The sequence below is a fragment of the Lethenteron reissneri genome, chromosome 34, assembly GCF_015708825.2.
Source record: "Lethenteron reissneri isolate LAM-NWPU_2019-01 chromosome 34, ASM1570882v1, whole genome shotgun sequence".
Lineage (NCBI taxonomy): Eukaryota > Metazoa > Chordata > Hyperoartia > Petromyzontiformes > Petromyzontidae > Lethenteron > Lethenteron reissneri.
The window spans coordinates 741385-756843 of NC_083812.1; the positions used below are offsets into that span (position 1 = coordinate 741385).

At 59.1% G+C, this 15459-nt stretch overlaps 1 protein-coding gene across 1 annotated transcript; it reads right to left on the minus strand.

Annotated features, from left to right (window-relative positions):
- On the minus strand, positions 1–12009 carry LOC133350483 (uncharacterized). Its single transcript, XM_061564821.1, has 13 exons — positions 11069–12009; positions 9928–10042; positions 9328–9576; positions 8194–8310; positions 6279–6565; positions 5338–5503; positions 4701–4797; positions 4408–4483; positions 3474–3599; positions 2274–2441; positions 2000–2057; positions 1746–1844; positions 1–893 (listed from the first exon to the last, which is right to left on the minus strand). The coding sequence occupies exons 1-12, from the start codon at positions 12007–12009 to the stop codon at positions 1746–1748; spliced, it is 2499 nt and encodes an 832-aa protein (XP_061420805.1). The 3' UTR covers positions 1–893.
- Between the last annotated feature and the right edge of the window lie 3450 nt (positions 12010–15459).

The following is a 15459-nucleotide window of genomic DNA, read 5'->3' on the forward strand; positions in this document are numbered from 1 at the left end:
GATAATAGCAGCAGCAGGAGCGGGATTAGTAGCAGCAGCTGTAGTCGTAGCGGCTGTAGTAACATGAGAGATGTCACCAATAGCAGCAGCAGCAGCAGCGGCGACAACACAATCAGCACTCGCAGCAGAAACAACTGGACACGTCAACATCTCTGTGGCCTGAAGACAAGGAAAATACATAAGAAGCGACGTTTCGGGCAATGGCTCTTCACAAAGATGACAGCACGAGGGGTTGGGCTCGTTTGATGGTTTGGGCTCGCGATGTATCTGCTATGAAGTAGGTCCATTGATGCATGTGCCGAGTCGAGGTTTACCGAGTCGAGGTTTACCGAGTCGAGGTTTACTGCGCTTGTGCGACCCGAGTTCAATTCCCGCTCACGGTCAACATCAGTGGCGATTCTGAACCGGTCCTGGGCATCCCCTTGGTCGGCTGAGCCTCAAATGAGTACCTGGTGCGGTGTGTAAACATCGCCACGAGGGAGACAAAGGCGGCCGGGCGTGGTGCTGGTTACCCAGACCCTCGTGTGCCGTGCCGGTGTTCATAGGTGCTCACTAACAGCACTTGCCCCTACAGTCTGGTAAGGCTACACAGGGGATCTTTGTCTTTGGTAATGGTCATGGTGATAATGGTGATAATGGTGGGCGGGCGGGGGGCGTAATTTCGGCCACACCACCGAGCCTTAACAGGCGCTCGCAAACTTCCCCCACGAGTCTACAGAGCCACCATGGGGGGGGGGGTCTGTGCCTGCTGCTGCCGGTGCTGCTGCTGCTGGCGCAGCGCGCTACAGGGCCCACAGCGCGGGCCGCTCCGGTGCAGGTGGACCCAGAGCGCCTCGCCTCGGCTCACGGGGGTCACGGGGGTCCGAGTCTCCCCGCCTTGCGCAGCTGCGAGCCTGGGGAGGCAGAGGGGACACGCGCTGGCGTGAGACCCCGGCGAGTTCACCGGCACCACGAGGGCCTTGGGGTCTTCTTCCTCGCTGAAGGCCGAACGCGACTGTGAGGGCGCTGACGCGGCCCAGTGTTAGCGCGCTGTCGACGAGCGCAGTTCAAACTCGGCGGCCGTCCCGGTCAATATTGCGCGTGCTGTGACAGTGATGATAGTACCGCTAAGCGCCGTCTGCTTAACGTTGGACGTTAAAGATCCCTCTGCCGTCTTTCGCAAGATTTACACGCGCGCACGCACATACCTCGACCACTGCTGTCACGGCGAGATTGCGGAGTGAGAAGTGACGAAACAATAACGCATTGTCGCCAGATCGAAAATTAGCCCCCCTCTCTCCTCCTAGTGCCCGGTTCGCGCGGCTAGGAAGCTCGGTAGTGATGGGTGAACATCGCCTGCGGGTCGTTTAGGATTGGCTGCGCTTCGTGTGGCGACCCTGGGTCGTGTGGAATGAGGTCGCGATGGGCCGTGAGCGGCCCGTGGGACGTGGCTCCTCGGTTTGCAGCGCTGAACGTGCGCGCCGCTGCCCCTCGCGCCACCACCACGGACCACGTTGACCGATCTCCGAATGCAAATCGTTACACGCTGCACGCGCCAGATAGTTGCTAATCCTAACCCCGCGTGACGCGTGCACGCGTGTGTGTACTCGTATGTTTACATACCTATGTGTGCGTTAGGGTTAGTGGATTGTGGCATTGCGGGGACGTATATGCGATGTCGTCACCGTGGGGAAGCCTTCATGCAGCAGTGGATAGACCCCGCGTCTCGCGAGCACACACCCCGATGCTGCTGCTGCTGCTCTCACCTATTTGTCGTGCCAGGTGAGTGCCGCGTACTTCTCCGCCAGGACCCCCTTGAGCTGCGCCGCGTGCACGTGGTCCCGCGTCTCCACCACGCAGGTCACCTGCACACGCGCACGCGGTTTAATAACAACCACGCCCAGAAGAACAATGGTGACACAACTCATTGTCGTAATGACAATGAGCGGTTGTAACACGCCGCGAAGTATCCGCTCAGACGAGCGGGCTGTGAGACGCCCCCGGCAGGTGCTGCACTCACCTGCACGCTGAACGAGTCGGTGGCGAGGAAGGTGCGGTCGAGACTGATGTCCACCAACCTGGGGGAGGGTGAGGGGAGACAGGTCACACACGTGACCACCACCACACACGTGACCACCACCACTCACGTGACCACCACCATGCTCAGGTGCACGTTCATCCTGGCGAGGAACTCGAGAGACGAGGACGCGTGGCATGACTCGAGTCCACGTAGAACCACACTTTGCCGGCCCGCCCGCCCGCCTGAGCTCGGCGCAGGCGGCCAGGCGACTCACCTCGCCTCCTCCCTGCCCAGCAGCTCCAGCAGTCTGCCCGGCTCCGCGGGAGAGTCGCTCACGCGCACCGAGAACTTGCAGAGTCGCCCGTCCAGCACCAGCGCGCGGTCCACGCAGCGCTTGAAGTGGGAGACGTCGGTGCTGCCGCTCGCCAGGACGACCACCACGCTGGGGGGGGGGGGGGGGGGGGGGGGTGACGCGCAAGAACGTCACACGTGGGACACTTGTGCACGCGCACGCTGATATCTCGATGTGAATTGACTCTGTTAACGCAGCCAGCGTTCATTGCTTCGCATGTCACGTGGGGCGTCTTTGACGATCATCGGGCGCGTGCAGGCAGCGTGGAAACGAGTTAATTTGTCTTTGAATGGGGAGGAGTCAATTGGTAAACGCGGAAAGACGAAGCGTGGTGGTGGTGCCACCAGTGGGGACTGGGGTTTGGGAAACCTCTGGGCTATGGAACTCTAGAAGCAGCGTCGCTAGTAGACTCCAATAGGCGGCACGTGGTGGCTACGAACAGCGCAAGCCATAGCAAGATGGTATATTGGCTGTGGTGTGTTGGGTCCGTACACGTGGTTTTAATTCTTGTTATTACTTGGTGTGTTTACCCAGAAAAGCCTCACTGAGTCTCATGACTTTTTTCAGGAGGGTCATGCCAAGTTTGCGAAGTTGGGGGAAAGGATGACTCCTGCTGTGCATGTGCGATCCCAATTGAGTAGTTTGCAGAAAAAATATATAATTTGACAAAATGTGGACCCTGACGCCAACACACGGTGGCCTACCCTGGCGAATGACTTCATAAGAGATTTAACGTGGACCGTGAAGCAGGCGGCACGTACCATCAACGTGGTTGTTACACCCGCAGTATTAATCGGGTCGGCCGCTGGAATCGAACCGCGAACCTCTGCAACTAGCGGCGAACGGCGCTACCGCTGGGCCACAGGGAGAGATGTTCGTCTCGCATGACACTCACCCCGACGCCAAAGTAAACTTCATCTAAATCACTCGCAGTTCACCGGCGTTGCTTGTTCAATCAAGCCCGACGCACTCTGCTGATGCCACTCTGAATGTCGAATCCGGTCCTGCTTGTGTTGAACCAATGCTGCTGCTGAAATGATGCACACGCTGGCAGCACTTGCCCCAGCAGCATGCTAAGGCTACACGGGGGCCCTTTGTCTTTGTGTCGCGTCGCACGCTCACCGCTTGCCACGCAGCTCGGGCAGCTTCCCCGAGACGATGGCAGCGAGCGCGGCGGCGCCGTCCGCGTTCACGGCGGCGCCCTCGAACTCCAGCACCTTGAGCATGGCGAGCAGCAGGTCCTGCTCCCTGCACACGTGGGCACGTGGGGGGGGGGGGGCACGGGTGGGCACACGGGTGGGCACGCGGGCGACACGCGGGTGGACACGCTGGGGGGCACGCTGGGGGGCACGCGGGCGGGCACGCTGGGGGGCAATGCCGTACCAAGGGCGCTGAGTGGTGGCACCCCCAGGGCCCCCTCTCGGGGGGGCCGCTGCCCTACCTGGAAGCCGAATTGCCAAGCAAGGGGAGTGGGCTGACGGCTCAGTCGTTTGGTGGGGCGGGAGCCGCGCCAACGCAGCTGGGTTGGGGTGGGGGGGGGCAACCAAGGGACCCTACCCCGCGCGCCAAAATGTTTAGCTGCGGCGGGGGGGTGGGGGAGGGGTGCGGGGGGGAGAGACCCCCGTGTGGGGGGGGGGGGGGGGTCTCAATATCTGGAGGAGCCGAGTGGCAGCGTTCGGGGGCGAAGAGAGAGATTGTGACGTCACCCACAGTGGCGCGTGATGGTGGTTGGTGGTGGTGGTTGGTGATGAGACGATGATGATTATCGACGGCTCGTGTGGTGAGTTTTGCGATGTGCGTCACTGTGCGTGACCCAGCGGTCAGCACACCGCGCTACCGACCCAACGGGCTCAGTTCGACTCTGGGCCACGGCGATTATCTGAGCCAGTCATCGAGCCCCCAATCTTGTAACGTGTCGGCCTCAGCAGGTGCTCACTAGCTGGTCCTCGTATGAGTGACCCGAAAGTACGTGTGTCAGTGTGTGTCACGGTGGGTCAGTGCATGTTGGTGTGGGTCAGTGTGCGGGTCATCGATGTGGCTCTCGCGTGCCACTCACGTGATCGACACCACCTTGTCGATCACGTGACGCCCCGTCGCGAAGGCGTTCGGTCCCACGGACTGTGAGCTGAGGTCTGCACACGCATAGGTACACACAGGTACACACACAGGTACACACAGGTACACACACAGGTACACACAGGTACACACACAGGTACACACACAGGTACACACAGGTACACACACAGGCACACACAGGTACACGCAGGCACAGGTACACCTAGGAACAGGTGCACTCACACACAGGTACGCAGAAATACAGGTGAACATAGGTAACGTCGTCCATCTCACCCTCGCACAGTCGGTTCTCGTCGCCACTGCAGCTCGGTGTCGGCTGGCCCATGGTGAGTGCGCGCTGCCAGCTGGGACAGCTGGCCAGCTCAACACCCTACAACAACAACAATAACAACACCACTAACACAACAACAACAGCAGTAGCAACAACAACCATCAATACCCCACCGTTGGGAGTACCACCCCCACCACCGCCGTGTCTCACAGTCGGTGGCACACAACACGTGACCCACAGTCGGTGGCACACAGCACGTGTCACACAGTCAGCACGTGACCCACAGTGGGTGACACACAGGACGAGTCTAGACGCAGCAGCACGCCATGCTCAGGAGACCTCGCGCCGTGGCATTGGCGACCAGTTACGCGCCGACGACTCCGAGTCGATCTACCAGCGACCGGATGTGGTTTAGCACGAAATTAAACCCTGCCACCACCAACGCAACCACCATACAACAACAACGACCATCCAACAATAACAACGATCACAACCACCCAACAACAACGACCACCACCCAACAACAACAACGACCACCACCACCCAACAACAACAACGACCACCACCACCACCCAACAACTCCGACCACCACCGTCCTCCCCCTCTCGCGAACGCGAGACGGCGGCGTGTGTGTCTCACGACGACGGCGACGTGCGGGTCCAGGTGCTTGATGGCGGCTGCTGCCCCCGCCAGGAGGCTGCCCCTGCCCCCGGCCGGGATGACGACCGCCTCGACCCCCGGGACCTGCTCCATCACCTCCAGCCCCAGGGTCCCCATCCCCGCGATCATGTTGGGGTGGTCGTCACTGGCGGCAGGGGGAGGTACGGGGAGCCAGCGGCGGTCAGGGTGGGGGCGGTGCTCGGAGGGGAGCCGGACTCAGCTCGTGCGGGGCCTGTAGCAGATGTTGCTTTAAAGGGGCCTTCATTTTATCACTTCCCTTCTACGTGACTTTACCGAAAGATCCAAGAATAAAGAGCCCTAAAAAAAAAACATAAATATTAAAGCACCAATTTTTTACTTGCACAGTAAAGTCATTGTATTTTTTCATTTACTATACAGCCAGATAATACGACAAATTGCTAACCTTAAACACCCGGTCGTTCATAAAAGTTGAAGGCGGTATAGTGCTATAGTAATAGAGCAAGTGCAGAATCACTGAACCGGAATTGACAGCTTGAAAGCGTTTAGCACGGGGCATTTGAAAGTGCGGGGCCCGTAGCATTTGTAGCTACTTCTGCTACTCGGACAATCCGGCACTGAAGGGGAGGTGTGAGTGAGAGGGAGAGTTGCATGGAGTGAGAGCTGCGTGCGTGGTGGATAGCAAGAAGATCACAAGCGCCGCTACCCGCGCCGTTTAGCGATTTTCGGAGTGTGTTTAAAGTTTAATTCGCATTGATTCGGTTCGCCACCCCATTTAAAGGCCGTCACGCTTCATGTTTATTGGAGGGGGGGGGGGGCTGCCTCGTGTTGCGTGAAACACGAACAGAGGCCCCTTTGCTCGACCCACTGCTGGACTAGGGTCTCGCCACGCACGTTGTTGGCGGGAGCGATTTGGTGAAGGCGCGGGGAGGGTCACTCACTCCTCCAGCAGCGCGCTCCCTTCTTCGCGCGCCACCTGCAGTGCGTGCGCCCTCGCCCCCCGCACCCCCTCCCCGCCGCCGCCGCTGCTGCTGCTGCTGCCCCCCACCACCGGCACCCTCGCCGCGTTCGCGCCCAGGTCCCGGCACGCGCGCAGCAGCGCCTCGGGGGCGCGCGCCGCCACGAGCACGCGCGCGGGCACGCGCATCTCGGCCGCGTGGTGCGACACGGCGAGCGCGTGCGCCGAGCTGCACGCGCCCACGGCGACCACCCCGCGCGCGCGCTGATCCTGCGCGGGGGGGGGGGGGGAGTGTGGGGGGGGGGGTGAGGGGGGGGGGCGAGGAAGGTGGAGAGAGGAGGAAGAAAGGAGAAGTTGGGGAGAGTGAAGGGGGATGGGGGAGGGAGTTGGTGGCGGGGAGATGGAGAGATGGGAAGGCGGAGAGAGTGGGGGGGGGGGGGATTGGGGTGAGGAAACGGCGGAGGGGATGCGGAATAAGGAGGAAGGGGGTGGAATGTGCGTGAAGTTGGGGGAGTTGGAATGGTGTCGAGAAGAAGGGTGGAGGAAGATGGGGAGGGGGTGGCGATGGGGAAGTGAAAAGGGGTGGGGGGCGAGCTGAGAGAATGTGGTTGTATTGGGGGTGAGAGAGGAATAGAGCATCGTGGGAGGCGGGGGGTGGTCTGAGTTAGTGGTGAAATTCCACATTCTCGGAAACACGGAAGTTGACAAAGACAATGGAACAAAGGGCGAGGTATGCGCCAGAAGCGTGGGGGAGACGCGTGCTTGCGACTGCACGGAGAGGAGAGACGGGACGGAGGGACGCGAGCTGGGACATCGACGTCGCGTTGACTCGGGGAGAGCGCCACGGTGCTGGGCACGACGCGTTGCTACAAGGGGGGGGGGGTGAGGCTCAGTGGTGGTGGTGGAAGAGCAGCCAACGGAGGGGACTCGCCAGAGAGAATGACACTCGTGGAGATGGAGTAGCCATGAGGGCAGCGCGTGCAGGGGAGCGATATTCATCGTGGCCTCGCAGGACCGTGCGGGGTGACGATGGCGTGTGGGGGGATATCATCCATCGCTGGATAGCACGTGCCGTATGGTGGTGCTGATTAGGTGGTGGGAGCTCGATGTGCTGTCCATGCTGACTTCTCGGTGAACGTGACTGACGGTGGTTGTTGATAGTGATGGTGACGCTGTTGGTGCTGATGACGCTGATAATGTTGGCAATTGTGGCGATGTTGAGCGCGGTGATGGTGTTAGTCAGGCTTGTTGTGGTGATGGTGATGCTGATGATGTTGCCAATTGTGACGACGATGATGTTGGTTATAGTGATGCTGATTGTGTAGTTGTTGATGATGGTAATGGTAAGTGTGGTGATGATCAGGTCGAGGGGCCTTAGGCTCATATGGGGGAAGGGTTTGAGTGGGCACAAGTAACAAAAATGTATGAAGTCATCAAAATATGCATTTATTTACCTAGGTAACATTAACACATTTATTCGACTCAAGGTATGTTAATGATAGATAAACCACTCACGACAGTAATTTATTTTTAAAAACATTCTAACTTTAGCTGCTGTGATAACATCATGAATGTCGTGTGACCGTAATTTAGAAACCCCAAAGAAACATTTCCGATGGCCGTGCCAACCGTCGGCCAGCTACGACTACAACGTGGGATAGAGAACCTAAAGCAGGCCGGGCATGCCAGTCAGTCGACCCGTGGCACCTGCTGGGTCTGTCCCGTGACCTCCTGCCAGCGCGCGTTTGACACTTCACTTGGCCTCAACGTGCACCTGGCCTGGCACAAGCGCAGTGGTGACGTCAGCGCCACTTAGTGGCGAATGGCGGTGGTGGTTGTTGCCGATCGCGGTGCTGCGGATGGTACTGCTGAGGGTGCGAGTGGTGGGCTTCACCCACCTTGCTCATCATCTGCAGGCAGTAGCGCACCCCACGCTCCTTGGCGCTGCCAGTGACATGGAGGAACTCCTTCTTCACGAAGATCTCCGATCCGTAGTACTTGGAGAGGCGCGAGTACTGAGTGCAGGAGGAGGATGGAGTGAGAGGAGGTGGTGGAGAGGGAGAACGAGGAGACGGGATTGAAGAGGTAGAGGGAGGAGGAGGTGGTGGTAGAGGATGGAGGGAGATTGAGGGAGGAGGAGGTGGTAGGGTTAGAATCTCCACCGGCGTTCGCATCATCGTAGAGTCGAGGGTTGGTGGATGACGAAGGAGGGTAAAACAACGCCAAGACCGGCACGGCCTAGGGAAGCCTTCATCCAGCAGTGGATTGACAAATGATCTGTTGGTGATTATCGTCTCTACCTCTCGGTGTGAAGCAGACAGTGAGCGCTCTGGCTCAGCGCGGACAGCAACAGTGCCGACTAATACCATCTGTCCCTTCTGGATGGGATAGCGCGTTGCCCCCTCGCGCACGTGGATTTTATCCGGGCGATCCGGTCGCTGCCACTTGTATAAACACTCATTAATTTTGCTGAAAACATCTTAATACGACGAAGGACTGCGGAGCCGCCTGGCTGCCGCTGCCTTCCAGCTCGTGTCGGTGGTTCCTCAGTGATTGTGAGAGACGCAATTTACATGAACCACGACACGATATGTAACATTAAACATCACTATAATTTAATTAACATTATCATCACTGTCACGCACATGGGTTCGATCCCGTCTCATTTCTTCTCTTCGCTCCTCATCCCTCCTCTTGTCTCCCCGTGCCTGTCCATCTCCTACAAGACTCCTCATCCATCGCCATCACTTCACGTCACTTGTCACGTGTCCCCACCGCTCCCCATTATCCATCGCGCTTCATCGCTCGAAGCCTCTCCTCATCCTTTGTCATCTCTTCCATACTTCCCATCCCCACATCCTTCCTATCCCTCGAAGCCCGTCCCATTCGTCTGTCACCTCCTTTCCATCTCCCTCCTCCACTCGCCTCTCGTCGTCCCTCTCGATCCCTCCACCCAACCACCCCGCCCCCGCCCTCCACCAATTCTCCCCCCCCCCCACAGCCCCCCACCCCCCCCCCCCACAGCCCCCCACCATGCACGGAGTCCGCTGCACCGCGTTCTGGATCATGAAGGCGGCGGCGCTGATCTCTTCGAACTGGAGGGATTCTCCCTCCGCCGCGGGGGCCGCCGCGGGGCCCTGGCGGGGGGCGGCCCCCGCCGCGGGGCCCTGCGGCAGCGGCCCCCCGTTGGGGCCGGGGGGCCGCGCCGAGGGTCCCTGCAGCGGGGAGGGGCCAGCCCCCTCCGCGATGGAGGAGCCGCCCCCGTTCTCCACTCCTTTCACCTGCGCGCACAGAGCGAACCTCGTGTCAGGCGACTCGGGGGTGGAGTGGGGGGGGGGGGGCTGCAGGGAGATGGGGGAGTGTGGGGCAAAGGGGGGAGAGAAGGTAGAGTGTTGGCTGTGGGGGGGTGGGGAGGTGTTGTAGAGAGAAGGGGGAGGAAGAAGAGAGTGTGGGGAGAGTGTGGGGAGGGAGGCGAGAGATGGTATCGACGGGCTTGTTGAAAGTGGAGAGAAAATGACGAGAAGTGCGAGAGGGAGTGGGGCGGGGGGAGAAGGAGGGGAGTGAGAGAGTGGGAGACGAGAGACAGAGACATAAGAGACATGGGGAGAGAGAAATGGGTATGAGCCTCTCACCCATGATGATGCGGAAGAGGAGGTTGATAAAGGGGGGGACCCCTCGCCCCCCTCCCCCTCCTCCCCCGGTCCACAGCCGCCCCCCCGCGGCTCCCCTATCGCCGCGTCATCCTTGCTGAAGTCACGCGCGCGAGACATAGCAACGATTATTATCACAGGCATTCATCATCATAATCACCGTCATTACCATCATCAACTCACTCTTTCATCATGAGCACAACACATGTATCTATCGATTCATCATGATAATCGATTATCAGTTATGGTCTATCCACTGCTGGATGAGTAACTCGCCATGTGGCTCAGTGGCAGAGCGAGCGTCTCACAGTGGAGTTGCAATCCTTACGGAATCGATACAAACGAGTTTCACTTTGTGGTAGTGGTCAATAGTGGGTTGTCACATGGATCGCCTCGCCCCCGCCATAGGAATGAGGAATTTCTCCCGCTGACTCCAGGCTGTAGACAGGAGATGAGCACCGATTCAAGGAGGACATCGCGGTGACTGCCTGGGTGTCGGCAGTCACAGTGTTTGTAGGTATACAAACACAAAGAGCCCCCGTATAGCCTTAGCAGACTGTTGGGGAAAGTCCCGTTAGCGAGTAGCACCTATGAAGGCCGACAGAGCACGCAAGGGGTTGAGTGGCCAGCACCACGCCCTGACGCCTTTGTCTCCCAAGTGGCAATGTTTACACACCGCACCAGGTACTCGTTTGAGGCTGAGTTGACCTAGGGGAGGCCCGGGACCGGTTCAAATAATCGTCACTGGTGTTGGCGCAGCGCGCTAACCGTTGCACCACTCACACACTCACGCACACACTCACGCACACTCGCACACACTCACACACACTCGCACACACTCACTCACACACACTCACGCACACACACACTCGCCTTCACCCACTCACCCACTCACACACACACACTCACGCACACTCACGCACACACGCATACTCACGCACACACACACTCACGCACACACACACTCACGCACACACTCACGCACACACTCACGCACACTCACGCACACACACACTCACGCACACACACACTCACGCACACACTCACGCACACACTCACGCACACTCACGCACACACACGCACACACACACTCACGCACACACTCACGCACACTCGCTTTCACCTGAGCAGCAGCACAGAGACCGCGTACACGACCATGCGCAGCAGGAGGCTCAGCACGGCCTGGAGGTCGCTCACTCGCTCGAGCCGATCGAGCTCCCCGTTGTTCACCCCGCCTCGAACGTCCACCCCTTCTTTAAAGTCCACCCCGTGTCTTGCGTTGTTCACCCCGTCTCGCACGTTCGAGCCGCGTCTCGCGCTCTTCAAGTCTCTCACGCTGAACACGTCTCTTAAGTTGTTCGCCCCGTCTCGCACTTGGGAGGCGCGTCTCGCGCTGCTCGCGCGCCTGAAGTTGATTGCGTCTCGCACGTTCGAGCCGCGCCTCGCGCGCTCCGCGCTTTTAACCATCGACTCGCGCCTCGCGCCCTCCGCGTCTCTGGAGTCGATCCCGTCTCTGAGGCTCAAGCCGCGTCTCACGCTCTCCGCATCTCTGAGGCTCAAGCTGTGCCTCAAGCTCTCCGCATCTCTGAGGTTCAAGCCGTGCCTCAAGCTCTCCGCATCTCTGAGGTTCAAGCCGTGCCTCAAGCTCTCTGCGTCTCTGGAGTCGATCCCGTTTCTGAGGCTCAAGCCGTACCTCACGTTCTCCGCATCTCTGAGGTTCAAGCCGTGCTTCACACTCTCTGCGTCTCTGAGGTTCAAGCCGTCTCTGAGGCTCAAGCCGCGTCTCACGCTCTCCAACCTCTCCCTCACGCGTTCCACGTCTCTCACGCTCACCACTTTGCCCTCCCCGTGTCCCGCGCCCTCCCCGTCTCTCGCGCTCTCCCCTTCGCTCGCACCCCTCACGTATCGCACCCCCTGCACGTCCCTCACGCTCTCCCCGTCTCCCGCGCCCCCCCTGTCCCTCTCGCCGTCCACCCCGCTCGCGTCCCCCACGCTCCACACGCCCCGCACGTCTCCCTCGCCGTCCACCTCTCTCACGTCTCTCACGGTCACCACGTTGCCCATCACCGCCCCCCACCCCCACTCTCTCCCGACGCGAACCCCGAACTCGCAGGCCCCGCGGAGTTCGCTGGCTCGCCCCCCACTCCCCGCACCCCGCCCACCCCTGCTCAAGTCAACCCCGGCGAGCGAGGGGGTGTCGGTTCGGTCCCGGTGAGGCCGAGCCCGAGGCGGTAAAAGCGGTAGCGGAGATGTGTCCCTGGGACGCGGCGCAGTGGGGATAGTGTGAGACGCGTTCACGGGTCACCCCCACGCTCCCTGCCCCCCCCCACACACGCTCCCTGCCCCCCCCCACACGCAATGGGGTTGGTGTGAGACGCGTTCACGGGTCACCCTCACGCTCCCTGCCCCCCCCCCCACACGCGCACTGCGCGCGAGGTTCTAAAAATACCACGCGCGAGACCGCAGCCGTGGGCGCGCTGCGCGGTGCCCAACGCTCGATGTAGGTGATAGGGGGTCGGGGGCTGCCTGTGCGTCTGTGTGTGTATGTTTTTGTCTACGCGTGCGGTACTGTGGCTGTGTGGCCGTGTGTATCTATGTGTGTCTCCGTGTAAGTCTGTCGGTACGGTGCGAAATAAGTTCTATATTAATACATACGTGTCTGCGTGTGTGCGTGTGTCGCTGTGTGTCGCTGTGTGTGGTCGTGTCTGCTCTATATTTAGCTTTAGCACGCGCTGGGCAAAAGCCACGTGGCCTCCGTGCTCTCTGAGGTTCACAGATCGCTACCTATGCCATCCCCATCATCACCACCAAACATCACCACCACCACCACAAAACATCATCACCATCAAACATCACCACCAAACATCACCACCACCACCACCACCACAAAACATCATCACCATCAATCATCACCATCAATCATCACCATCAAACATCACGACCAAACATCACCACCACCACCACCACAAAACATCATCACCATCAATCATCACCATCAAACATCACCACCAAACATCACCACCACATAACATCATCACCATCAATCATCACCATCAAACATCACGACCAAACATCACCACCACCATCACCACCACCACAAAACATCATCACCATCAATCATCACCATCAAACATCACCACCAAACATCACCACCACAAAACATCATCACCATCAAACATCATCACCATAACCACCAAACATCCCCACCACACATCACCACCAACATCGCCATCATCACCGTCACCACCAGGACCAGGAGTGGTCATTAACACTACCACCACCAAACGATGTCATCATCACGACCAAACCTTCACGCGCGGCGCGCAAGCACGAGACGAGGAGCCACACGCAAGCAGCTGCCCGGGAGGGGGGGTAGGGGGGTGGGGTCGTAGGGAGCCCAGCTGGGGTCTGGCGGGGTCCCACACCACCTCCAAAAGGGGTCCGGGCTTGAGTCGCGGTCCTGTGGACAGCCGGGCGTCGGGGGCAGCGCCGCCCGCCCGTGGAGCAGCCCTCCCTGCAGCCTCGAGAAGAGGACATGGGCTGCGAAGTTCATGGCAGCGAGTTGGTTGAGACCCGTGCAGGACGAGGTGGAGGAGGAGACGATGAAGGTGGAGGAGGATTCCTGAAGCTTCCTGGAGCTCAGGGGTCCGAGGCGTGGGGGCTCCACCGTGCTACGGAGTCGCGTGACTCCGACGCCCGCAAGAGTCGCGCGCTCTGCGGTCTCTCCGCTCGCACCTGGACGCAAACCGAAGCTTCCCGCGGTGTGCGGTGAATGTCCTGGGGAGAGGATCCCGCACTGAGAGCGTTAAGGGCTTAGATCGCTCCCCCACCCACCCGCTCCCTCCCTCCCTCCTTCCTTATTCCTCGCCTTACTTCTTTCACTTATTCACTCCCCCCCGTCTCTCCAGCTTTTCTCCATCCATTCACTCCCACCCTGCATCTTCCTTATCTCCCCACCATAATTAATCTTCCTCCTTCTGTAACCCATTCACCCTCTCTCTTCTCGTACCTCTCCTTCATTATCTCCTTCTTTCACTCTTCCCCCACCATTCATTCCCTCTTACGGTCAATCCATCCCTCACTCACGTTTACCCTTTTCCCCTTTCATTTTTCCGGTTCTACTCTCATTTCTCATTCTCTCTTCATTTTCCTATCGCCATCTCCTTTCCATGCCCCCCCCCCCCCACTCTCCTTCACTCGTTATGTAACATACGACGTTTCGGGCAATGGTTCTTCTTCACAGCCAAGGTGGAGGGGTGGGGGAGCGGCTGAGTGGCAGTAATTGCCTTGGTTTGAATTTGTTTCGGTTTGAGCGAGCGCATCGATTGTTCCATCGCTGTTCCTGAACGCAGTCCAGAAGGCCCAACACCGCAAAGCGGCCTGTAACAAACAGCACGTTTCAAAGTTGCAATACGTCCGAGTTGAGACGCGTCTTAAGTTGGGCGAGGTTCTCACACGGCCTTGGGAGCAGAGACGCTCGTGGGAGGGGATGGGTGGGTGGGTAGGTGAGTGAGTGGATGAGGAGTGGGTATGTGGGTGGGTGAGTGATTGAGTGAATGAGTGGGTGTGTGGGAGGGTGGGTAGGTGAGTGAATGAGTGGGTGTTTGTGTGGACGAGTGAGCGGGTGAGTGGGTGAGTCCTGCAGTGTGGTGGTGGATGAGAAGACGCGGTCGAGTCTGATTAAGCTTAGGGTCTCGCTCAGGCAGCTCCGTGTACTAGTACCTCGCTTCCATCTCCGCCCCCCCTCCAACTCCACCCGTCAACCCAAGCCCACTGCCCCCCCCCCCCTTCTCTCCACCAAACCCAAGCCCCCTAGCTCGCTAATTGGATAACGGTGCTCACCGTGATGAGGATTCCAAGATAACATAAGCGCGGATGCAACGAGGGCTTTATTGGTCTTGTGAGCGGGGCTGCCCGGGCTGATTACTCCATCCTGCCCTTGAGGAAAGCTTCTGTCGTTTGCTGCCATGTTATTCATCAGCATCATCACTATCAGAATATATTTTTTTATATACTGGAGGAATCCGATGAGCTATGAAGCTCTATTTCACGGACGTGCAGTAGGGACACGGGGTCAGCAACTTACAACAACAAACAATACCATCGCCATCATCGCAACCCATGACCAGTCCACTGCTGGATGAACGCCTCTCCAAACCGTCGCCATCTCCCACGGCCCTGCCACTTCACACTCCCCACTCAGCGCCTGCGCACGCAGAGAGAGCTCGATTCACCACCGCTCCATCTCCCCGTGGCGCACCGGGACCCGAGGGTCGCGGCTCGCTAATTGGACTCCCTCCGTGGGACGTCCCCGTTGGCGCGATCTCTCTCCTCTGACCCAGCGGGCATCGTTACCGGGCAGCCACGCGTCCTACCCAAGCCCCGTCTCCTAGATCGCTCTGCGATGATGCACGCTTAGCAGACAGGCAAGCAAGCAAACACACAATACATTTGGCAATAACAATAGCAGCACACACAAGACAAAGGTCTCCCGTATAGCCTTCACATATTGTT